Raw genomic sequence first — 25,658 nt, forward strand, 5'->3', positions numbered from 1 at the left:
TAACACTTAGCTCTGGATGTTGGGTACAAAGGGGAAGTATATCATTTGCAAGATATATGCTGCTGGTATGAAGTTCCTGTGCATTTGTGCTAGCCTGTCCATGGAGAGATGGAGAACAAACTGTTTCTCAGCAATCTCTCAGCAATTCAACAAAGAAAGAAGAAATGACATAGTCAGGAGAATGGAGCCTGTCCAGAGCAATCTAAAGGGAAATCGTGTTGGACAGATGAGCCTTTGATGAACACAGAAATGCCACCGGTAGACAAATAAATTTCAGTGTGTGGGTCTCATTTATGTAAGCAAGTGACTATAAATCCAATGTGGTCTTTTTGGAGGGTATAACTGGTATGTTTCCATTTATTTGGTTGAAGCTTCTTATGATGCTATGTTTTCAAATATTCAAAATTGGAGAACATGGTAAACATTACAAAGCTGCATTGGAACTATCTCTAAGACGTACTTCTCCAAAAAGTTTGGAGAAGATATTTCTTCTTCAGAATTATAGATAATGTCATATTCCTTTATAGAAAGCTAAAAAGCCAGAATCCTATCTCTACATTAGTGGGAAATTTACCAAAAGGAAGAAAACAATACGTGTCCACTAAGCTCTAGCATAAAGGAAGATATAGATTGTAGATAAAGGCCACAGATAGGATTAATGAACCAAATGATGTTTGTTATTGCACATCAGTATACTCCCGAACTGATTACTGATTTCATTTTTTTCCACAGGTTGTTCTGGCTATGCAATACATGTGTCTTAACCAAATGTGTGATAGCTTAGTAGAGAACAACTTGGCTTCCCACTAGCCTCTTCACCACGGTTCCCAGCACCATTGCCAAATGAATAAACATAACTAAGGAAAAAAACCAGTCCAAGAAATTCAGTCCTACTTTTACGTTTAAAAAATTTCGATATTTTAATCCTGAATTCTGGATTTGTTTTAGAATAAGAATAGAGGAAATCAAATGTTAATACTGGAAACATATTTCTTGTGGAATTTACTTCACCCAACTCCTGGGCCTGTTGAAAATCGGCAGTTAAAATCAAGTACCAAAGAGTGCAGGCTGATTTACTCTTTTCCTTTCAGAGATCAATGGCTCATAGTTTATAGTTTAGAATAATGCCATATCATAAAATGAGGAATCCACAGGGTATCTTCATTTAAGCAAATGAACTGACCTCTAAGAACCCCTTACTTAAAAGTCTTCAGTAACACTGTTTCATTTCCTCCCTCTCTGGCTTCCTTTTATGTCAGTAATTCTATCACCTCAGCTGTCTGAAGGTGTTTGCATGTGATTGACAATTCTCAAGGATCTAGTTCCTTTTAGATAGATCTTAAATGAAGTTCAGCTTAATTAAGTCTGCAGTGCAACTCAGGTCTCAGTACAAAAGACTTCAGAATCAAACAGCAGATTTGTAAAACCCTTAAAAGCAAAATTTAGACTTGGGGGGAGCAGGGGGCCTTACAGCAGTCTGTACTGCCATCTAGCCAAGACCACATTATTCATTGCAACATCCATTTATGTTTTCAAAGCCCCTGATGAAAGCAAGTCTTCAGCAACCAGCTTAATAGACCTCAAAGTCCAGCTAAATGAATAGACAGCAGTAATTCATCCACTGAGTATACCAAGCTCCTGTGGACAAACAGCCAAGATGTAATAATCAACTTTATTTTCCCAATTCAATATCTGGCAAAAACAAAGATATACATGCTTGTTCCATTTTACGTATTGCATAAACCAACATCATTTGCATTTTATGATTTTGGAGGCCTTTGAATATTCTGTGACCTCATCGGATAAAAGTTGCCTTAGGTTAGACATAAGAGCTGAATTATAATCTCTAATCCTCTAACTACAACTCAAGAGTTAACAAGAATTCCAAACCATGTTCCTTAGGTATGGACAGAACACACAGACCATATACATTTGTGAAGAGAATTGACACACATAAAAAATTAAAAGAACCCTTTGTACTTACGGTAGAAGACATATTCAGTGTAGCTTGACCAGATCTTGTCATCTGTATATTGGTTGATGAAAGATGCTGTCACCGATGAGTTACAGGCCACCATGTGGAATCCACACTCTGACAACATATCAAAAGCCCTTTCCAGGTGCTTGAATTTGAGATAAAATCTGGAGGTGTATCTTTCTGGGGCTCGATCAGGGTCTCTGCTTTCATTCAAAGTTTCTCCAAAGACTTCTTTTGCCAAGGAAATCCTTCCACAAACCAAAATCCGGGGAACTCTCCGAAACTTGGCATCTGCCTGTCCCTCTCTGCCCAAGGTGCAGGATCCTCTGTAACCCACAGTAATGAAACCCCACTTGCGGTCGGCGGGGAGCAGGGAGGAAGGGGGGCAGATTCTTGTGTCGCTTCCTTGGGAGGCATCTTCAAAGTCACTGTGGCAGAATTCATCTGGGCTTTGCTTGATTTCATCGGGGGTCAGGAGTTTGACCAAGTCTGGGAGCTGGAAGTATTCAGCTTCCCTTTTCAGTCTTCCTTTTTCTGGAAAGTGATCAGGCAGGACCACCTGCCTGTCCCTGAGATAGTCCAGAATATAACGGAACAAGAATCCATCTCTGTCAATGAAAAACCTTCCCTTGGAGTCCTTGGCTAGATCATTAGCCGTGTCTCTCTTTGGGGAAAACATTTTCCACAGGAGGGAATGAGGGATGCTTATCAATGTGGAATGGCGTGTAAAATAAACTTGACCCCCGACATTCAGCTCTACCACCTCAGGGAAGGAGTTGGGAACTGCGGACCCTTGTTCTCGAGGATAATAACGACTACAGTTTCCACTTAGAGCCATTGTCCCTTTCTTCTGCTGCTGCTATTTTGATTTAAAGGTGCAATCCAATGGAGTCACAGCCTTATCCTTTCGATCAACTTGTAAGAAAGGGAAAAGGATGCTAACTTATTAAAAAATGACTTCCTCTTATTCCAGTATTTTTCCCCCAAGAAAGCAAACTGTATAAGAGTCCACAGGTGAAGTGATGCTGAAAAAGTAGTTTAAATCCTGGATGGTGGATGGTAGTGAGCTGCTACTTCACAGAATATAATCAATCAACTCGTCTATATCCAATCTTCCATCAAGCTCACAGGCAAGGCAGGCCAATTCCCCAGTTACTCAGATGTCCGTCTGAAGGAAAAGAGAAAAAATTATTTCCTCAAACCCGGAATGAGTCAGAAAAAGAGTCCTCTGGAGAGAGAGAGAGGGAGGGAGGGAAAAACAGAGGGAGGGAGAGAGAGATTATTTTACATAAGCAGCTCTGGAACTACTGATCTCAGCCATTCTTCAATTAAATCATAGCTTCTCTCATGCTATTTTGTGTCTACATGTTTATCTATAAACCTCTGTCTCCGGCAATTAGTATGAAAAACAATTTACTTTAAGTCTACATAAAAGAAACATGCAATTTTCAACTTCTAAATGGGAATTTTTTTTTCAGCTGGACAAGAAAAGCAATAAGTCTTAGAGCTTACCTTAGTGAGTGCTGGAGACCCAGTTCTTGTGAAAAAAAAAAAAAAACAATAACCATTTGTAAAGCAATCAAAATCCACAGCCAAACTGAGTCTGGATCTTGTCAAATCCCAAACAGGTAAACGACCGAGGTATCAATGAAAAGTGCCAGAGAGGTGTGCTCTTGGAAAATAACTATTATATATATGTATTTATATAAATGCCTATTTGTATTTATGTATGTATGTAGGTACATATGTATTCATTCCGTATCTTAAGTTAAAACAAGTCACAAAAAAAGTTAAACCGTGATGAGAGGAGGTTGGGTTGAAGAAGTAAAGCAGAGAAAATATTCAACCAAAGCTTCCCCAAGGGAAAAAAAATGGAAAAAGAAATCTTTGGAAAGGATCCTTAGAAGAGAGTTGCAAGAGGTACCAGGACTTAGAAGCTTTTCAGAAAGCCCAGAAGCAGAAAGATGGAGAGATGTGCCCTGCTAGGGTCCCAGGTAGCCACCCCACCTGCCGGCAAGGGCAAACGGACTCCCATGTTCCCAGCCAGGTGGGAGCCGGTGGGAGCCAGAGGCCAACGCAGCGCAGAGATGCCGGCGGGGGGCCCGGGGCTCTGGCTTCTCTGGTGGCGGAGCTGGGTGGTTCCACAGTTCCCAGTGCAGTTCGGATGCTGTTGTTTCAGCAGTGCAGGCAAGAAACCATCCAGGGAAATGACTATTACATCATCTTAAAGGAATATGGCTTGGAGAAAGCGGAGGCAGCTCCGAGTCACGTCCTCCTCAGTGACAGGTTGCCAGGACTGCACGGGGACGCCGCGCTCCGGCGGTGGGCACGCGATTGCCAGGCGCGCGGGGCTTGGGGCGGGGACGCAGTGCTGCGCAGCCACTTCCCTCCCTGTCCTGTCCTGGAGTCTGGAGTTTCCAAGGGCCTTTTCCTTCTTTCTTGTCTTTACCACCACCACCATCACCATCCCACAGCAAATCCCTGCCCCCTACCCAAGAGGTAAGTTGTGAGATAAACACAACTGACTTTTTATTTGAAAAATCTACAAATCTTCCCCCCTCCCCGTTCACGGAATTCCTGCTGAAGGGCAAATATCCTTCTAATGCTTGTTTTAAAACACAGACACGCACACCAAATGACCCCAATGTTCAAAATACAAAGTGCTTTTTTTAAATCCTTTGATTTAAACCATATTCAATCAAATTCTCCCTTTTTTCTTCTCTATTTCATCCGCCTGCCACCACAACCCCTAGCAAATAAATAAATAACTATTTATATATGTAGATAGGTAGATACATAAACACCCTCTCTGAAATTAATGATGCTGTTTCAAAATGAAGATATGAAGCACTGGCACCCACTGAAAGCCCACAGTTTACATCCATAAGTCATTATCTTAGCTTACCTGTAAGAAATTGATACCTGCAACATTTTTCTGGGGTTGTTTCCTTACTGGGCATCTCTTTGGACGTGCCCCCAGCCCCTCCCAAGTCATCCCAAGAGGACTCTGGTGGAAGGCACTCCTGCTAAAAGACATTTTACTCCTGTTCCAGAGGGCTCCCTTAAGTGCATCATTAGAGTTTCAGGAAGGCATTTCCAGGGCAACCTAATCCACTAACAAAGTGCTTCCAGTTGAGCCTGCCAGTCAATAATGGCCCAGCCAACAGCTTACAGTAAGTCGGCCATTTCCCCTTTAAAACACCAGTGTCTTAGGGCTCACATCCCTGATAAGAATATAGTGCTTGGTCAATGAATAATATATGTGAGGCACACGCCATCCCAAACAATTGCTATTTTTAAAAAGTGAAAACCAAAAATGGAGGTGAACTTAGGAATTATACACATTTTATGAGAAACGTGTTTATTGCCAACTCTTGCCCAAAAAATTAGCTTGAAGATACGCTCAACAGTAGGATAAATTAGTTTCTACTTTAACAATCTTTTCTTTCAATAAGCATTGGGTTACTGAACATATTCGGGGCATTAGCTAACATTCCTACACCTGATTATATTTGACTTTGTTTCTTTAACTAATGCATTAACCTGTTCTGGCCTCAATCACTAGGATTTTAATGCTGGACCAAGCAAGATATTTGTTATGTGATGCACTTATATCGCCATCTAGTGCCCTAAACTATCAGTGCAGCTCTGTATCTGGCAACTTAACAGGGCCAAAACATTTAGATTTTCTTTTATTTTTAAGTTTTTATAATGATCTAAGTTTACTTGGCATGCACTGTTCACCATGACAACAAAATAAATATTTCGTTGACATCAGGTCAAAGACAAAATAAATCTGAATTCAGACCTATTAAGTACTGGTTTTGGTTGTAAAGTAAGCAAATGTTTTATTTCTAAGAGAGCAGGTCAAAACGTCATGTCAATAGCTTTGGAGCTCAGGTATTAAAACATTGCAAGGACAGTATGGCAGTAGGTGGAGAAACACAGTAAGAAAAATCATAATCTTTTAGAGCTAAAATGGACTTGAGGAATGAAAATTAACTATCTCATCTTAGAGATGCAGAACTGAGGAACAGAGAGGGTCAGCACTTCTTCAGGGTCACACGATTCCAAGTAGCAGGATGGGCTTTAGACCACTGACTCTTCAGGATAACCATCCTCATTTTAACCTTAGATATTCTTGAATAGGTATAGAGAGGCGGCAAATTTAAGAAACAAGATATTTTCTGAAACAACAAATTTCAAGACATTTTCTTGAAATTTGAAACACCAAATTTCAAGATTACTAAACACGTTTTTAAAAAGCATGCCAATAATTAATATTAATATTAATACTCTTAAAAAGAGTATTAATATTAATTTAAATTGCAGAGTTAAAAGATTTTATAATATAAAAGAATAATATTCTGATTTTTTAAAATGAGGAGTTCTGTTCATTGGTCTGGGTTTTATAGGTTAGGTTACTTTTGAGACAAGTAGGTTCTTAACCTTTTTTGGAAAATGGACTGCTTAGAGAATCTAATAAAACCTAGGAAATGAACCCACAAGCATAAAAGTGTGCATTCACTGTCAAGGCAGAACCTCTCAGGAAAGGCTGAGTAAAAAGAGGAACCGGTGGGGGGGGCCATGTAGTTGATGATTCACATAAGCAGAATTCCTCAAATTTTGACTATGAAACTTCTTTTTGAAGTGAGATTACACATACTTTCACAGAGACACACTCTGAGAATTGAAAAATGGAAAGCATTCACCAGACAACCTTAATCTTGCAACCTATGATTTGATCATACCACCTGAAATATTTTGAATTGGTATTTTTCATAAACACTGTAAATATCCTGTTTTGCACAATTATATTGCATCATATTGTTAATTGTTGTGTGCTAAAAGAGTTTGTTTATTATAGTAAGCAGTTAAAAATAAACACTTGCTTTGCTAACTCTATTTGGGCATATCTACTTTTTAATCTAAATGGAACCTCAGAAAAGCAAGATGGTCTAGGCCTCCCTCACCTTCTGAGAGATCAGGGGTTTGGTTCAAGATTGGCCTGAAGCCCATTCATGTTGGGGTTCATAGACCTCAGGTTAACATCCCCAGATCTGTACTCCTTCTTGTTTCTTTAGTCTCAGGGATGAAAACGAATGAGAGATGAGATTAAAAAGATAATAGACTTGAAGGAAATAAAGCAATACACCCCACAAAGAGATTTAAATAGTGCTAGAGTAAGCGAATGTGTCTCAGGGAAGTTGTCGGTAAGCCCGGCTGTTTGGTGCCTTAACAAGAGGCATGAAGCCAAGTCTAGGCTGTAAGTGTATTCCTAGCCTTCGTGTCAGCAAATAACACCGCTAGTGTTATTATTCTCTCCTGGCAGCTCTCCGCTGAAACACTGTAGGATGGCACTCCCGGACTGAAGGCTGAACAGCATACGGCAACAGATTTCTCTTAGAAGAAGAGCAAGGAAGAATGTTCCATCCTGTTCTTTGTAATATTCAAGCATATAGCAAATCAAGATGTATGTTAGGTAAATTGTGAAACTGATAAAATATGTTTTTGCCTGTTTCTTACTTTCATATGCACAGCCAAATATCGAAGGGTATATTCTCAAAAGGACTATTTTAATTTTGAAATAATGTGATCACTCTCTACATTCTCACCCCTAACACATCCTTAAGTTTTCTCTGCCCTCAAGCAGAGATAGCTTTCATGCTGACAGCCTTCGCTATCAGGGAGGAAACAGATCTCATAAACTTACTTATGCTAAGATGCTGCACACTCATCGTGTTATGTGCTCCCAAGGACTCCTGCATTATCACTATTATCTTAATAGCTGCTGTTTATGGAGGGATGACCATCAAGTCCTCAACACAGTCAGTCGTTACCCCTCTTCCAGCTCTGCCTGGCTGGCTGTGTGACTTTGAACAGGAGACTCATGTCTCTGAGCCAGGGTATGGTGGCAATAAAAAGACCTGCCTCGCAGGTGTGTTGCGTGGACTAAATATGAAGATGCATGTAAGCTCTCTGGCACATTCCATGGCTTTTAGCAAGTGCTTAATAAATGTCATTAGTGTTCATGCTAGTGGTTTAAAATATATGTATTCATTGTTGTTAAACTCCAATTGAGGCATAAAGAAATTACAAAAGATTCCCAAACATAGAAATTGAGTTCTACATCCAAAATTGTTACTCTTTCCAGTATGAAAATTCAGGTTAAGACCACTGCTTGTTATAAATGTATTTATTATTCATGGGGAAATTTCAGGATTTGGTGAGGGAGATGGGGTGGCAGAGTGGGGAACTGAAAATAATCAGTATCCTGGTGGTTAAAAATGAAAATGCCACTGTCTTTTGCCAGACAAGATTATTTCCCTGGTACCCTTTCATTTATACTACATGGATTTATTAAGTGCCTATGTTGTGTCCAGCACAGTGCTAGGTAGTTGAGATGCAAAGCCCAATTTCATATAGTCTCTGACTCAAACACTCACATGCAAATGCACACACAAACTCAAAATCCTACCAATGGGGGAAAAAATTTAAAGTTACATTGGCTGGGTATGGTGGCTCACACCTGTAATTCCAGGGCTTTGGGAGGATGATGTGGGAAGACTGCTTAAGGCCAAGAGTTTGATACCAGGCTGGGCAACAGCAAGACCCTGTCTCTACAAAAATAAATTAATAAATAGAAAAATTAGCCTGGTGTGGCAGTGCATTCCTGTAGTCCCAGCTACTTGGGAGGCTGAGGGGGGAGGATAGCTTGAGCCTCGAGTTTAAGGGTGCAATGAGCTATGATGGTGCCTCTGCACACCAGCCTGGGCAACTGAGTGAGACCCTATCTCAAAAAGAAAACAAAGTTATAGATTCTTGGGCACTGCCTTTTATTTTCAGAAATATCCCTAGTGCTATATTTAGTCTTTGGTGTTACATAGTTCACATATGATTTTGACAAACCATTTAACCTCAGATGGCCTCTGCTTCCATATCTATAAAATGAAACTATCTCCCCTTAAAGAGATATCATGGCCAATGACAAAATGAAGATCAAACACAGCTGTCAAATCTTCAGACATTCTAGGAAGTAATTTGCTATGTAAGAAACAGATGAAGAAGGCAGCAAACAGTGATCTTTCTTGTTAACGTAAAGCCTGACAAGAAAGAATTTGGATTAGACTTGTATAATCTAAAAGTTGGGAGTGGAGATCCTTTGAGGTCATCCACTGCAGCCTCAGATTCAGATAAAAGCTTCATAGCAGATGTTCAGCCAAGTCATTTCTCTCAGTTTCTCCCTGAAAATACTCCTGATTTCCACTGTCATAAAATACAAATGAAAGCAAAATCTGTCTGTATCACCATCGTGCCTCCAAACAGAAGTCTACAGGATAAAGTTCTTCTATGTGAACTATAATCTTGAGATTTGATATTTAAAAAAAAATTATGCTACTCTGAAAAAAAAGTACCGTTCTTCAGGCATAAAGGTAACATTATTGACTATATTCACAGGGTCTAAAATTTTTGTGGTGTGCATGTATGTGAGTGTGTACGGAAGTATACATTTCTGTAGTAGGTACAGATGTGAAGTCACATTTTAAATTTGTCTTCAAAACGAGGAAGCACTTTGGGAGGCAGAAGCGGGCGGATCATGAGATCAGGAGATCGAGACCATCCTGGCCAACATGGTGAAACTCTGTCTCTACTAAAATACAAAAAATTAGTCAGGTGTGATGGTACGCACTTGTAATCCCAGCTACGGGAGGCTGAGTCAGGGAAATTGCTTGAACCCGGAAGGCGGAGATTGCAATGAGCCGAGATTGTGCCACTGCACTCCAGCATGGTGACAAAGCGAGACTCTGTCTCAAAAAAAGGAAGCTGTTCTGGAACAAATGGTCAAAGTTAGGAGTGTACAATTTGGCCATGAAGCCAAGTAAAGCCAACTCCCATGTATGTGTTTTAAAACTGTAATCTCATCAGCATGAAGCCTAACCAACAGAAATATACTTATTTCTGAAAATCAGTTGGCAAATGAAAAACATAGCTGCACTATTAGCTGCACGATTCTCAAACAATTGGTTTTACTAAATACACATGCACTATTTTAGGAAAAGCCCTAAAAACAAGACGCCTACCTTTGCCTCCCCTGAAGTCCTTCGCCTACAGCCTGTTGATCCATGTCGTGTTATTCCCTGTGTGATGTTTGTTAGCTAAATTGTATTACACATGTTGGTGGAGTCTTCTTTATGTCTGCTCTATGTACTATGTAATATATCTCTCGGTAAAGCAGTAGTGTAAATTGCAAGCCAGTAATTATCAACCTTTTATCGCCTACCTAGGGAACCCATCTTTCAAAAGGCGTCTTTGTTGTCATTCCATAATATGCAACAGATACAAGCGGAATGAAATCAGAATCAGCTTAGGTGTTAAGTTCAAAAATATTTATTTTTTAAAAAATCTTCCAGAACTTGCAATAATAAATATCTCAAATGTCTTTAGAGTGCATTTTAATTTTTTTCTAAATAGTTTTATATATGTGTAAATGGAATTTTTGGAATCCCCTGAAGCAACTTAAGGAAATAGAGTTTTAAAATCCTGTTTGTAAAGAAAAGAAACAAGTTTTAGAATCAGGCAGAACAGAGTTTGAAAGAGGTACCTACCAGCTATATAATCATGAGCAAACACTTTACTCGTTTATGCTGTTGATGTTACTGATCCCTTTCTGAAAGCCTAGCTCTCCCTTCTAGGAGAGGAATAGGAGAAAGTAAAATGATACTCAGAATTCTAAGCACATTTGCCCTTGGAGATTGATAATTAGTTCATTTAAAAACAGGGCTTCCAACTTGGAAAGTATCTACACCTTTCAAAGGATGATGAATAGAAGAAAGTGAATGAACAGGCTGGCTCATTCAAAACAGATAACATCATTTTACAGTGATTCAGCACAGTCACTTTGGTATAGCGATTGTTTGTAGAAGGCGTTTTTCACAAATAAATCCAAACATGTCATACTCTTAGGCTGAAATGAATCTTACCAGTGGCATCTGCAGATGGGGAACAGCAGGAAGAAAGAAGGGCAAACACCAAATAACAAATGGAAAGATTTAGCTCAAGATTGAATTGTTTTATTAGAGGACTTGAGAACTCAAAGCTGAGAATTGCAGATATGCTCCGAATACCACTTTTTTCCCTTCCCTTTTGAATTATTTGCAAGAAATCCGTGGGGCAGAGGTCATTTTTCATTCTTGGTACCCTCAAGCAGGTAGCACAAGGTCTGGCATCTGAGAGATGCTCAATTAATGTTTGTTTAATTTAACTGCAGAACCAAGAGCGATATCCTCAGAATGGCCCAGTGAAACAATTAAAAAGTTGATAGGGTCATATCATATGGAGCTGTTGGTTAGGAATATAAGGTAGTTGATTCCAGTTTGTTTCTCAGACATTGAGTTCTACATGCTGGCAGGGATCTTTTCATTTGGTCAGGTCCCAGAGAAATAAGCTGACTGCGAAAACCACCCTCTCTTAACCCACTACTACAAAGAGGTATTCGTGTCTTCAATGTGGGGTCAAATTGGAATAGAAAAAAAGAGAAATCTTTAAAAGAAACACTCCTGAAAGAGGAAGAGATCAGAGTTTCTAGTTTCAAAATTTCACTGACACCAGTTTCTTAAAAGATTCATGTCTGTGCCTGTGGCCAAACAAATTAATAAAATTAACTGACCCAATTGCCAGGCAATTCCACATACATTTTCTATCTTAATTCCTAAAACAATCCTGAAATGTGAGCATTGTGGGGAGAATAAAAGAGCCTCCAAGAGGTTAAGTAACCAGCAGCAGATCACACCAAACCTGTCTGATTCCAAGGTCCTTTTTCACTACACCCAAATTATTTGGGCATATAGTTTCTTTTATTAAATATCCTCACTGTGTGCCCAATATATTTTGGTTTGGCATCACACAGAACACCAACACAATCCAGCATAGATCACCACTATATCCCCAATCGCAGTTCAGTGCCAGGCTCGGAGTAAGCACTCTATACGTATTTGTCAAAGGGTTGTGAGAATGAAGAAGCAAATGAATGAATGAAAGAATAAACCACCAATTAGGGCAGTGGTATCCAGAAGTTTCAGCTGGATATAACAAGCATGTGATCTAAGAGTGTAGCATATCTAATTTTCTTTACTCCTGAAATGTTGGTTCCAAATGTGAAAAATGAAATGTTTATGAATAGAGCATCAGAGAACTGACCCTTCATGAATCCAAAAGGATAAGTAATATATATGTTTATGTTCCAGAATTTAAAAGCTTATAGAAATAAGACATTGCTTTTAGGATAAGAATTTACATCAGAACAATAAAATTCTAGTTTTTATTTTTTAAAAAGTGCTTATATGCTTGAAAAATATGATTTACTGAAAAAGTATTTTGACAAGGTACCAGACAATTATAATCCAACTATTTTATGCATCAGTTACTCTGCATTCTTTCCAAACATGTGTGTAGGGTGGGTTATGGAGTTAGAATGCCTGATAATGATTGACCTACATAGACACACATACTGGGCACAAGATTTAAGGGGCCAAAGCACATAATTCAAATATGAGGTAGGAAACATCACCTTTTTTGCTGTACAATGCAGATTTACACAGCTTCTGCCAAGGAAATTGCATGTTACCTTTACAGACAATGATGTGAGCCTCAAGCACATCTCACAATTACCCTAGGGGTCTCTCAAAATGACAGGCTGGTACCACTGCAATGTGCAGTTCCAATAGCTGCCAGAGGATATCGGACAATTGTTTGAAATGGAGCCAGTGTTGTATATCTTCCTGATAAATCTGGTTGCCATTCATCAGGAAAAAGAATGCCTATGAACAAACGGAGTGACACAAAAAAAGATTTATGAATCTGATAGAACCTGGATTCAACCTGGTGTCCCTTGAACAATCTCTTGAATTTTTCATATATTTAAATGAGGTCTTGAGAGTAGTTACATACATCTGTGTTGTTGATGTGCCATAATACAGGATATAGAAGCTACAATTACTCCTGGATAGGACATATAATACAATTATAAATTAAGATTAAAAATTAGATGAAAGGACTAGTGATGAAGAAATAATAAATGCTTTATTTGCCCCAAAGACAGTAATAAAATACCTTCCTTTTATTGCCATTTTGTCCAAAGTCATTTATACCTATAAGGGTAAAGAAAGAAAAAGTAACTGCCCAATGGAAGTGATTGATGGAGTTTTATTATTGTGAGGCACCGACAATAATAAAAGTGCTTCACAATAGTAAAAACTCACTTCCCTCCAAAAAAATAAGATCACCTGCAGAGCCACTGGCCAATCAGAGCCAACACAGAGTCCTTCCCTAGAGCCCCACATAGTAATGATAGCTTAGATTGCTGGAGTCCAACAAAATACGTTTTGAGCTCCTTTAAGATGTTTTGGCCATGTCTCTTATTATCATTCATTTACTCAAATATTTATGTATCTATTTGTACAAGGAACTATGTTAGGCTTTGTAGAGGATGTAACAGCGAACCAAACATGAGTGTTACCTTCACTAAGCTTATAATCCAACAGGGGAAAACACTCTGTGTCTGACTTGGAGACAACTGGCACACAGGAGAAAGTGATGACTGCTGTTAAGAGAACTGGAAAAAGTCTACGAGAGAAACAGAGCAACCAAAGACAAAGTCATTTTTTGAAACTCTAAGAAACATCATGCCTAGAACAAAGTGCCCATTAATAAATTACTGATGAACTAAAGAAAGTGCCACTTTGCATTACTATACATTTACTGGGTATGAAGTCAGAGAGGCACTCATTTAGAATTCATTTAGAGCTGTTACAGACAGGGCTGATTCATTAGAGTGCTGATGATCTCAGAAATATTTTATATGTGTATATAAATGTAAGTCCGTTGCAGCACTCTACTGTACAGCTAATTTGTATTTGGTTCTCAGCCAGTGAAGACTAAGAGCCATTTGAGTGGCCCTTCCCTCTCCATTTGTTGACTCCACCAGCTCCCTCTTTCTGTGGTTCCTTGTGTGCCAGTGAACACTGAAGTTCAAGATGGCTGACAAAAGGTGACCAAGCAACGGTGCTGGAGATTCTGCAAAAATCATGAAAGGTGCTGGATTGGTAGCAAGCATGCTGCACTGCAACAACCTCAGATGACCCCAAGGAGGTGGTCTAAGAAACACAGATCAGCAGAGATTTGTTGTCTGGTAGAAATCCTTTGAGATTTTGAAAGGCAACATAAGCCTTGCAGCAACCCAGAAAGACAAGAAAGGTAAATAGAAGAAATCTTTGGCCAAAGGCACATATAGCATCAATTTAGTTAATGTGATAATTTCCAGGAAGAGATTCCCCCATGCTAACAGGGTATGCCTATAGTTTAACATTGGGGGATGGTGGTAGAGGAGGATTTCAAGCACTATTTCTATTTCAGATACACAGGGGGTCCTGTAATTAAGGATATCCCGAGGGTCTGGGGAAGTTGATGGTGTAAGCAACAGTTCTTTAAGGCAATTATGTGACACAAAGGAGATCTAATAAAAGAACAAGTTACTTTTGATCAGCACAAAATGACAACATTGAAGGATTTGTGGTCACCTTTCATTACTGCAAATAAAATTTTCCTTAAGTTGACCTAATATTCACAAATTCATAGTATTCACAAAAAATACCAAAACACAATTTAAGTACTAAAAATGATTATTTCTTGCACAGAGAAGCAATAGAGCATCACGGTTAAAAGGCTGGGCTTTGGGATCAGAGAGTCCTGGGGCCGAATCCCACCTCCATTATTTACCAGCTGGGAAAGTTACATACATCTGAGCCACAGTTTTCTCATCTATACAACAGGGGTAATAATTGTACTTCCCATACAGAGTTTTGTGAGAACTAAATAAATAATGCATGTTGAATGCTTAGTTCACTAACTGGCCCATAGTAAATGCTCAACAAATGTAGCATTTGCTATTACAAACACATTGCTTCGTGTCTTTTTAAAAATGAATTCTCCCCTTCCTCAAACTGTTCTAATTATTAGCTCCACAAGAGCTCAGGGTAGGCCACATCACTAACATTGACCAATCCTTACTCTGGACTCCTTACAGATGTGAAGGGAAGGAAACAGAGCAATCATATAAATCTCCCTTGTGGATGCAGAGCCTCCTACTGAGAGGTGGTTTGGATAAGTCAAAGAGCACCATACGGCAGTGTTGTAATGTTTCCTATATGGATAACACATTTTCTACTTGACAAGTTATCAGTGTCACCATCTCTGTCCCCATAAGCTCCAGAGCTTGCTCCGCATTTGTTAGATGTCACTTGTCCCAGCATGGTGCTTTATATACGAGGATATCTGAGTGAAAGTCTGCACATTTTTAATGTTCTCTTCTTTCTTCCCAAATATTCCCCCTTGTTGACCTAATTCAGTCTCAGTGAACCATCATCACTGCATGCAAATGACTGCAACATCTAAATGCTTGGCCTTGCTTTCTTCTCAACTTCCATACACCTGCTGGGCAACTTTACGGAGATCTACCAGCACCTTACACTCGAGTCCAAAGCTAAATATCTGTTTTCCACTCTCATCTTTTTCATTTCTCCAAGTTCTCCTTCTGTGTTAAGAGCATCACAGGTTTCTCAATCCAAGTGAAAATCCATCATCTGATCCCTCCCTTTCCATTGGCACCCAACATTCAGTAATTAAATCTACCCACTTTCTCTACTATACTTCTTTCAGATATCTCTTCTCTTCACTTCCATTTGTCGTACCTTTGTTCTTTGCCTTTTACCCAAATTTGACTAAGAAATAATTATGGAGCCATGAGCCAGGCACAACACTAAGCTATAAGCTCTATGTGTTGGGGATCCAGAAATGAATAAAGTAGACCAGCTCTTTGCCATCATGGAACTTCCATTATAGGCCAGAAACACAGATCATAAACAAATAAACAAATAAATAAGCAAGATCATTTCATATAGTGAAATGAGCTATGAATAAAATAGAATAGGTAATATTAAAAAAATCTTGTTTGGGGCAAGGAGAAGAGGATTGGTACCGCAGGCTGAGACTCTGGGGAGGGGAGCCAGCTATGTGAAATGCTGGGAACAGTGTGCTCTAGGCAGGTGGAATGGCAATAGCAAAGTCTCAGCTGTCTTAGGTGAAACTAAGCTTGGCTTGTTCAAGGAACCAAGAAAGCCAGCAAGTTGGATCCCAATGAGCAAGGGTGAGAGTGCAGGTCTGAGAAGCAGGCAGGGACCAAACCATAGATTTCATTCTATGTGTTATGGGAAGTCATTGGGAATTTAAAGTTAGAAGTGACATGTTCTGTTTTGCTTACTTTTTAAAAGGTGACTTTGGCTGATATGGGGATAACAAATTGTAAGGGAAACAAAATTAGTTGTAGGGAGATCAGCGGGGAGAATTTACAGGGATTTAGTGATATATGATGATGTCTCAGACTAGAGTGAAGTAGAATAAATGAGGAAAAGCTAGTGAGGATTTTCGGGGTACAGGTGGTGGTATTTCTATATGGACCTGTTAATGTTCTTCCTCCTTTCAAGTTTTTTCATCTCAGTTCATTTGACACAAAGGTAACAGTGTCCTCTTTCTAAAGATGCCATTTTTTGCACAGATATCTTAATTGGCTCCCCACTGCTCATAGAATAAACTCCAAAGTCCTTGGTGTATATTCAAAGCTCTCTGCTATCTGGCCTCACCTTCTTTAGAGTTCCATACAAACGGGCTGATAAGGAAAGGGAAAAAAATGGTTACAGAGACATTCAAACGTTCTGAGATAAATCATTTCACAAATAGTGATATTCATAGAAAGTGGTGCTAGTTTTTGATATGTGAAGGACCAGCATTCACAGCTCTTCAACTGCTCTTAAAATCTGAAAGGTTCTGTTATAAATGAAAGAGCCACAGTGCCTCAACCAGTGGCTTGCTTTAACTTCCAAGGGAAGAAATAGGAAAGCTCTAGGAACTAGAAGAAATCATGTAACCCCTTAGAACACAAATACATAGATGAATTAATTGATTTTGTTACAATCCTTCACTTCATTCGTTCCCTGGTCTAAAATCTCCCATTATAATGCAATTGAAGTGAAACCTCACGACAAAATGTCATGATCAAGAGAACTATAAAAAGGCAGAACTTGATAGAATGAAATCGTGTACCACATTGAACATATGATCTCCTTTCTCTTCCGCCTTAAGTAAATATTTCTTGGAAATCAAAAATTCGTGTCAAGATCATCAAAGCCAACTTGAGACGTCATCAGGATTAACAACCTAGAGTAACAGAAGGGGGCAGTGTTATCACAGTCTCTTGCATCAACCTGAAACCTTGAAGAAGAGAAACTGAAAGTTACCCTGAGTAACACTGTTCACTCACCCAGCATCCTGAATTGAGTCCCAATTTCAGTTACTAATTTCTTTCTACTTGTGAAGTCTTAAGCTCCCAAAGTCAGCAATCAGATGCCCCCTTTGGTCCACCAACTTGACATACCCTGCCAAGCCCTATGAGAAACTGATCCTTTCTCACTGTAGCCTCAAGAAATGCAAGCCTGTCTCTACATTTACCTTCATTATTAATTATTCTACCTTTTACAGAATGAATGGTGAAAGAAATTCACTTGTATTGACCATATAAGAAAAATACTATATATTTAACATGTTCTCATCAGAAAAGGCCTAAAGTTTATTTGTACTGCTGAAAAAAAAATGGAAATACGCAGCTCCACACAGAAGCTGCCGCAAACACTCACTGTTAGCCTGAGATGCATAGAAAAACAGGGAATTGTCTCGGCCGTCGAGATAATTTAGCAGACAAGTCTAGACAGAGATAAGTGGAGGCAAAAGCTGGTAAACACCCCCAAAGAGGAGGTGAGATTTCTTAAAGAAATCTGAGGAAGGATAACTCAGCCAGCTGTCTTCAGGGCTTAGGGAGGGAGGATGAAAGGAATGAGAGGAAATATCATGACTAGACAGAGTTGCTATTGCACTTTGAAGGACAGGTGGAACCTAGAAAACAGAAGCTAAAGGTTCTACATAGAAGGGAAAAGTGGTTGAAAAAATATGTGTGTAAGTGTGTCGGGGGTATATGGAGGGGAGAAGCAGTTGGGAAAAGAACAGTGAATTATCCAGTTTGGCACCAGTGAAAGAACAGTGGAGGAGTTTGAACTTAATTCTGTAAACACTAAGTAGTCATTGTGAATTTTTGAGCAGAAATGACAGAAACAAGTTTCTCAACAACCACCACTTCTGCAGAGTGACTCAGAACTCATCTACCCTCTCCCCAGCATGTCTTTGCTCACTTATCAGGGAGGACTTCCACCAATGATTCCCATTCGATGTCCCCACTGACAGGTGTGGCTTTGACATTAAAGTAATAAGAATTTCAGTTTTTACAACAGTATTAAAAAACATTTTCCCTCCATGCCCCAGCCATGAAAGAAAGGGAAATAAAGAGAAAAGCTGCTCTATAACCCATTTGGCAAAGTGAAGAATGGTGTACATTGAATGTCGCACATTAATGACAATCAGTGAGGCTCACCTTCAGCAGAGAATGAGGATGTTTTATGTGTGTTGTGGTGTGTGTGTGTCTGTGAGTGCCCATTTACTCATTCATTCAGTAAATGTTTGTTTAGTATGTTCCACATGCTGAGCATTGCTATAGGCAATGGGGATTCCACAATGAACACAAGAGCTGACGCTCCTGCCTTCATAGAGCTCACATTCTAGACAATAAATGAATAAGCATATAGAATGTCAGATGATAATAAATATAGTGGAGAAAAATAAAATAGAATATTAATTACTATGTTACTGGGGAGGGGTATTAATAGCAAAGGGACAGAGGGGACAAGGAAAGAGGTAGGGAAAAAAGTGTGTTCTTTAGTAGTTTAAGCTAAAAAAGGCTTTTTCCAGTCAGGTGAACTATAGTAAGGAAAGGAATTTTCATTCAACAATCAATCGTAATATTAATAGATATAATAATAGATACCAATTACTGAATCACTACTACATGACTGTCGCTATGCTGAGCATTATTTCATTTATTCTTCACAATAACTTTGTTAGTGTGACACTTATGGGCGCAAAGGAAAGTGAGGCATCGTAAGAAAGAGAGAGAAAGGAAGGAGAGAGAAGCCAAGGTTCAGATAAGTCAAGTAGCTAGCCTAAGTGATCTTACGCAAATGTACAGAACGTGGATTTGAGTGCAGACACTCTGACTCCAAAGTCTGCACTCTTAACCCAGACACTGGGTTGAGGTACAGAGATAAATAAGTCATGGACTCTGCCTTGGAATTGCTCATAGTCTAGTAAAAGAGACAGACTCGTAAACAAATAAATCCAGTGCAGTGATAGGAGCTATAATAGAGGTATAATAGCGTTAAGGAGACACAGAGGAAAGAGTGACTAAGTGCCTGGCTGCGGGTGGGGTGAAGGGTCATCAAAATGCAGACATATTCATTTGTGCTTATGTAATTCATTGCTCTCTCTGGGCCTGGTTACTCACAACGAATCTGCAGTTCCCTCCAAAACCTTTTCCGGTGGATTTCCCCAGTCTGTCTTCACAGGTTGTGGTTTGACAGCCTCATCCTGAATGCAATAAGTAGTTCTGACACAGAGGCCACATAAACTCTTTAAAGCCACTGTGGAGAAGGAAGGGAAATAACAATATAGCAGTCTACCTTAACTATCTTCACAAAAGGCTAAGGAATATGGCAACCATGTGAATTAAAATGAGATGACCAATATAAGGGAAAAGAGGAAAAAATGCTGGCAAACCACCTGAAAAAACTAAAGGGCATGTGTATTGTGATACAAGGTGGCTGACAACAGTTACTCAGAAAGGAAAATTATATTCCGTGAAGGTCCTTATTACCTAGCACGATTTGCTTTAAGCCTCCATTCTTAACCTAGGTCTGCAAACGGGATTCACAAAATTCATGAATTCCCTGAAATTGTATGCAAAATTCTATGTACCTGCTCTGCATTTTCTTTTTCTTTTTTTTTTTTTTTTTTGAGACGGAGTCTCACTCTGTCACCCGGGCTGAAGTGCAGTGGCGCAATCTCGGCTCACTGCAAGCTCCGCCTCCTGGGTTCACGCCATTCTCCTGCCTCAGCCTCCCGAGCAGCTAGGACTACAGGCGCCCGCCACCACACCCAGCTAATTTTGTTACGGTATTTTTAGTAGAGTTGGGGTTTCACCGTGTTAGCCAGGATGGTCTCAATCTCCTGACCTCGTGATCCGCCTGCCTCGGCCTCCCAAAGTCCTGGGATTACAGGCGTGACCTGCTCTGCATTTTCTAGAGATTCCAAGAGATCATCCAAATTTCAAAGCAGTACGTGTTCTCCAAGTAGGTTAAGAGCTATGCGTTAAATACTTTCAGAACTGCTACTCCAGTAGATTTAAGTATTTTAAAGAGCCTGGCATATCTTAGAGGGTCTAAAATGTCTAAGTGCATCCTTTGATATCATTGTTATTTATTGCCTTTATCAATATGTTTGCAAATTACTGGTGCTACTTAGACACCCTACACATGAATATAAGGCCTTACCATGACAACAGGGCTTGCTTTTGATTATGTTGTGTATAGTTGACCTTTTATCTCTCTTTTGGAACTTCTTTGTAGAAAGATTCACTTTTCAAAGAAGCTGTTCACTCAGTATTGATTCTCAACTTTTTGTGGCGGGGGACGGGAGGTGAGTATTTGATTAGGAATATTACAATGCCCCATTTGGTGTTTTCAAGCTGACCTCTCACCTGACTCTTTTCCGCTCCAAACCCCTATTTCATAACTCAAGTGATTTATCTGTTGATACATTTCTCTCCATGTATATTTGGATCACTTTAGGCACAACAGCTTAAATTTTACTTTGGTTAGATGCCTCTTTATTACATTTGATTTATAGTCATTGAAAAAGTTTTGAGGATAGTGGAGAATCTTCCACCTTTTTAATGATGCTGCTCAATGACAAATTTGCCAGAGGTTGAAATGTCCTACCTACTAACCATCAGCCTAGCCACTTTTGGTTAAACACCCTGTGTGGGTTGAAGAAAAGAGTTAGGATGAGAAAGCTTACCACCAGATGTATCATTCTAAACTCCATCAGGAAATACATTCTTAAAACTCACTTTGACTATTTTCTCATGTATTTTCTCTTGACAGACATAAGAAAACAGATCTAGGATGAGAATGAGGCCTTAATGATTCCCTACTGCTAAATAACAGTAAATCTGGAAGAGGTACAAAGCTAATATCTATTAGCTTTTTGTAAGTACCAAAGGACAACATGCAGAGAAGGATCACATTAACAGAAAAATCCAGATGAAATCTAAGATTTGGACAATTCATTATCAACCAAAACATTTGCCTCGACTCGTCCCCATCAAAGAAGCCTTGCTGTTTTGATAAGAAGAAAGAAACCTATAATGATGGCAGATTATCAGAGCCTCTTGCCAACCCTGGTGAAAAACAACTCCAGATACATAATTTTTCAGTCTACTATGTCTAAGCTAGGATCAGACAGAAGAGTGCTGTCTACTAGATTAACCACATACACTTCCGGTGGGGCTGGAGACGTGATTACTGAAGCAATGGCTTGTGCAAATATTTTTTGATGAAATCACAGCCTGAAGTAGAAGAGCTGCTGGCAAAAATAATCTAAACAAAGATCCTGGCTGGTTTCCAATAAATAGCCTTCTTTCCTCAAACATTTAACACAACCTAAGACATCTGGAACTTGTAGAATCATTTTTCCAGGTAAAAGCAAAAATTTTACAGAATATTTGATTAACAACAAGACTCTGGGGTACACAAAGAAATCCAGAGATCAACTGCTAAAGAATAAATTTAATAAACAATTAAGCAATTAAGAAGTCTACCTCCTGCCAGCCTCAAGTCATTAATGATTCAGTGAAAACAACTCATTTTCATATTTTCCTCTGTATATCCTTCATCAATAGAATTAAAATCTGAGGAAAAGGGGGAACCCAAGTGATATTTTGTTATAGCTAGAAGAATAAACAACATTTTTTCTCTCTCGCCCCGTGTGTGTGTGTGTGTGTGTGTGTGTGTGTGTGTGTGTGTGTGTGTGTGAAATGAGCTCTTACCTTTGAAACTCTAAAATTTATTGACCCTGTTATTTTTTAAACCCTCCCTGTTAGAAATAGAAAGGCAGTCCTAGGAATAAATAGAAAATGAAAACTAAAATATTACCTGAAATTTGCATTCAATATGCATAGTAACAACTATTACAGTAATGAGCCAGGACAATGCATTATGTCATTGGCAGGCAGCAAATTGTTATAAGTGGTTTGCAATATCTGTGGCTAATAATCTGGGGAAAAAATGAGTCTAAGAAATAAATGAGATTTGTCAGATCTTTCAAATAAACATGTAAGAAGATTTGTGTTCTATGCACTATATTTTATGTTTATGTATATATGGAATTTAGGAACTGAAAAGCCCTAAGGAGTTCTTTGACTATTTGAGGAGTGATTATTTGAATCATGTTTCACTCCCCCAGTGACACTGTAAGTGCTGAGAGGCAAGGGATCATTATTATTTTTGTTCATTATTATATTCCATCCCCAGCACCTGGCACAGAGTCTGACACATAATAGGTGTTGAATAAAGAGTTACTGAATGAATGGATGGATCAATACATCCCTATTCCAGTTTCTTTTTGTCTTCATTATTCAGTGGAGAAAGTTGAGGCCAAGAAAAGCTACACAGCTAATGTTACACTTCTAGTGGTTAAAAAAGTTAATAATCCTTTACCTTGATCAGTTTGGTAAATATTAAAACTTTAACTTACATATAGAATATTGCCTTTGATGCTCTGTCCTTGGATTGGGCATGTGTTGAGGAGAAAATGTGGATACCTGGAAAACAGTTTGGCCTTGTTTAAACAAACTGGTTTTTCAAAGTCCTTCTGCTTTCTTTTAAGAGGTGAGAGAGCTTTAAGACAGACTTTTCAGCTATTTTTTAAAACTACAAAACTAGAATATTGTTAAAGTACATATAAATAAAATAAATGCAATGCTTATGATGAAGAATAGTTCTGACTGGGAGCATGTACAATTTTTTATTTAAACTTTAAACCAATTCCCTTAGGCTCTGAACAGGGACCATAAGCCATTAGTTTTTTTTTGTTTTGTTTTGTTTTGTTTTGTTTTAAATGAGATCTAGCACAAACTTCGTAGAATAGACTTCATATTTACATACTTCTTTCTTACATAACTATAGACGTTACATGTTAGTGTAAACTCTAATTGTTTTCTGGGTTGGCCATATGAGAGTCTCTGCTGTCTTTCCTGGTAGCAAACATCAGGCATAACTGATGAATTATTCTGTTTCTTTTGTGGGCCACAGTTTCTCTATGTGACAAGTAAGCTATCTTGTGATATGAATGATAGATTATAGAAGAGGCTCTGAAGACAGCCTGGTGTTTCAATGTTAGAATACAGAAGAGATTCCGAAGCTCACTTGGAGTTCCAATCTTGACTTCAACAACTGGGTCACCTAGAGCAAGTTACCATATTCCCTTCCAGGTACACCCAGAAACTTTTGCACCTCAGGTATCTTACCAGTAAAATAGGATGATAATAGTACTTGACTTAGAGAGTTCTTGTGAGGATTAATTGAGCCAATACATGTAAAATACTTAGGACAGCATTTATTATATAGTAAGTACTAAATTGATGTTACCTATTGTTATTATCTTTTTATTACTCAAATCATTCATGACAAGAAAGGGTTTTTTAAAATCTTAGTAATTTCACTCATGTATTTATTCCTAATGCAAAAAAGCTCCCTATCTCCCGAAAAAACAATAAAATGTAAATGGGTGTCTAGTAATACTGCACGAGAATTATCCCTCCCCTACTCCAGGTTTCTGTGCTTCAGGCAGTATTGTTGTCACCCTTGCTCCAGGTACAGGTGCATGACTTACTTGGGCAGACTGGTCACAGCATTTTATACTCCCTGCCACCATTTTTACTACAGCAATGGACATGAAGCTCAACCAGAGCCAAAAAAGATGTGACTTGGGAACACTTTCTGGGACCATTACAATATATGATATTGTTTGAGCCACTGAATTCAAACAAATCTGAAGCTAGCTGTACCCTAGACTTGGCATCCACTGAGGCAATGAATATCTTCCTACAATGCTATCAATTTGCATTTAATTTTCTGTTGTCTGAAATACAAACTTATACAGAAGAGGTGTCCAATAACAAAGATGTAGGCGATATTTTAAAAGATTGAGTAGGTGTCAGAGAGGCAAAATAATGTTGTGGTTAAGTGCATAGACTCTAAATCAACTTCCTAGGTACCCATCCTCACTCTACTGCTCAGCAGCCATTTGACTTTGGACAAGTCACTTACCTCTCTCTGCCTCTGTCTTCCTCTGCAAAATTAAGATAGTTAACAGTATCCATTTATAGCGAAGTTTTGAGGATTAAATTAGTTAATATATGTAAGATATTTAGAACAGTGCCAGACACATAATAAGAGCAAGTTTTGGTTATTATTTTATATTTATTATTGAGATCTGAAATAATGGCGATATAGTGTATCAAAAAGAACAAGGGAAATGGCTTTTACCATGTTGCTAACTAAAATTTTTCTGTAGACAGAGGAAGTAACTGATTAAATGCACCTCTTTGTAGCAAAGGGCTTGAATAGACATTACTCCAAAGAAGCTATACAAATGTCCAACAAATGTATGAAAAGATGTTCAACATCACTAATCATCAGGGAAATGCAAATAAAAACCATAATAAGATATCACCTCACACTCACCAACACGGCACTACAAAAAGGAAGGAAGAAAATAACAAGTGTTGGCTATCATATGGAGCAATTAGAACCTTTGTGCACTGTTGGTGGGAATGTAAAATGGTGCTGCCACTATGGAAAACAGTATGGCAGTTTCTCAAAAATTAGAAATAGAATTACCATATGATCAGGTAATTCTACTTCTAAGTATATATCCAAAAGAATTGAAATCAGGGTCTCGAACGGATATTTGTACACTACGTTCATAGGAGCATTATTCCTAAGAGCTAAAAGATGGAAGCAACCCAAGTGTCCATCAATGATAAACAGATAAACAAAATGTGCCATATACTTTAACATGGACGAACCTTGAGGACATCACGCTAAGTGAAATAAGCCAGTCATAAAAAGAATAATACTATATACAGTAGTCAAATGCATAGAAATAGAAGTAGAATGGTGGTTGCCAGAGCTGGGGTGGGAAGTTTAATGGATACAGAATTTCATTTTGCAAGTTTAAGAAGTTCTAGAGATTAGTTTCACAACAATGTAAATATACTTAAAAACACTGAACTGTATACTTAAAAATTGTTAAGATAGCAAATTTTATGTTACATATTTTACCAAGTTAATAACAAATAAAAATTGAATTTTAAAAAGTACCTCTTTATAGTTCTGTAGGCATCACAGTGCCTGATTAAGCTGTTACTAATATTGAATGAATAAATGAATGATAATGTAACAAACCTAATGACAAAACAAGTAAAGGATGAGGTAGTTCAAGGAGTTGAAATTGTCATGGAGTAAAGTAGAATCAAGTATCAAGCACTATGTACAAGATTTATGGTAAAGATAAAACATACTACATAGTGTTATGTAAAGCATGAAACCTATAAATACAGGTTCCA

The 25,658-nt window shown here is 38.6% G+C and overlaps 1 protein-coding gene across 7 annotated transcripts in view; it reads right to left on the reverse strand.

The window, feature by feature from the left end:
* Nucleotides 1–25,658, reverse strand: part of KCTD16 (potassium channel tetramerization domain containing 16) — a 311,156-nt gene that overhangs the window by 272,416 nt on the left and 13,082 nt on the right. The window contains exons 1-3 of one of the 7 annotated variants that reach the window (XM_055285800.2): nt 3,986–4,195; nt 3,491–3,515; nt 1,985–3,146 (exon numbers count right to left, since the gene is read on the reverse strand). In XM_055285800.2, the coding sequence (XP_055141775.1) occupies nt 1,985–2,816 (832 nt within the window). In that variant the 5' untranslated portion in view covers nt 2,817–3,146; nt 3,491–3,515; nt 3,986–4,195. Of the gene's footprint in view, nt 1–1,984; nt 3,207–3,490; nt 4,196–12,282; nt 13,126–13,493; nt 17,246–22,783; nt 22,851–25,658 lie in introns of those variants that run through there. The other 6 variants (XR_010121688.1, XM_063642706.1, XM_063642707.1 and 3 more) reach the window with 6 other exon arrangements.

This window comes from Symphalangus syndactylus, chromosome 7 (genome assembly GCF_028878055.3).
Source record: "Symphalangus syndactylus isolate Jambi chromosome 7, NHGRI_mSymSyn1-v2.1_pri, whole genome shotgun sequence".
In the NCBI taxonomy this organism is placed as follows: Eukaryota; Metazoa; Chordata; class Mammalia; order Primates; family Hylobatidae; genus Symphalangus; species Symphalangus syndactylus.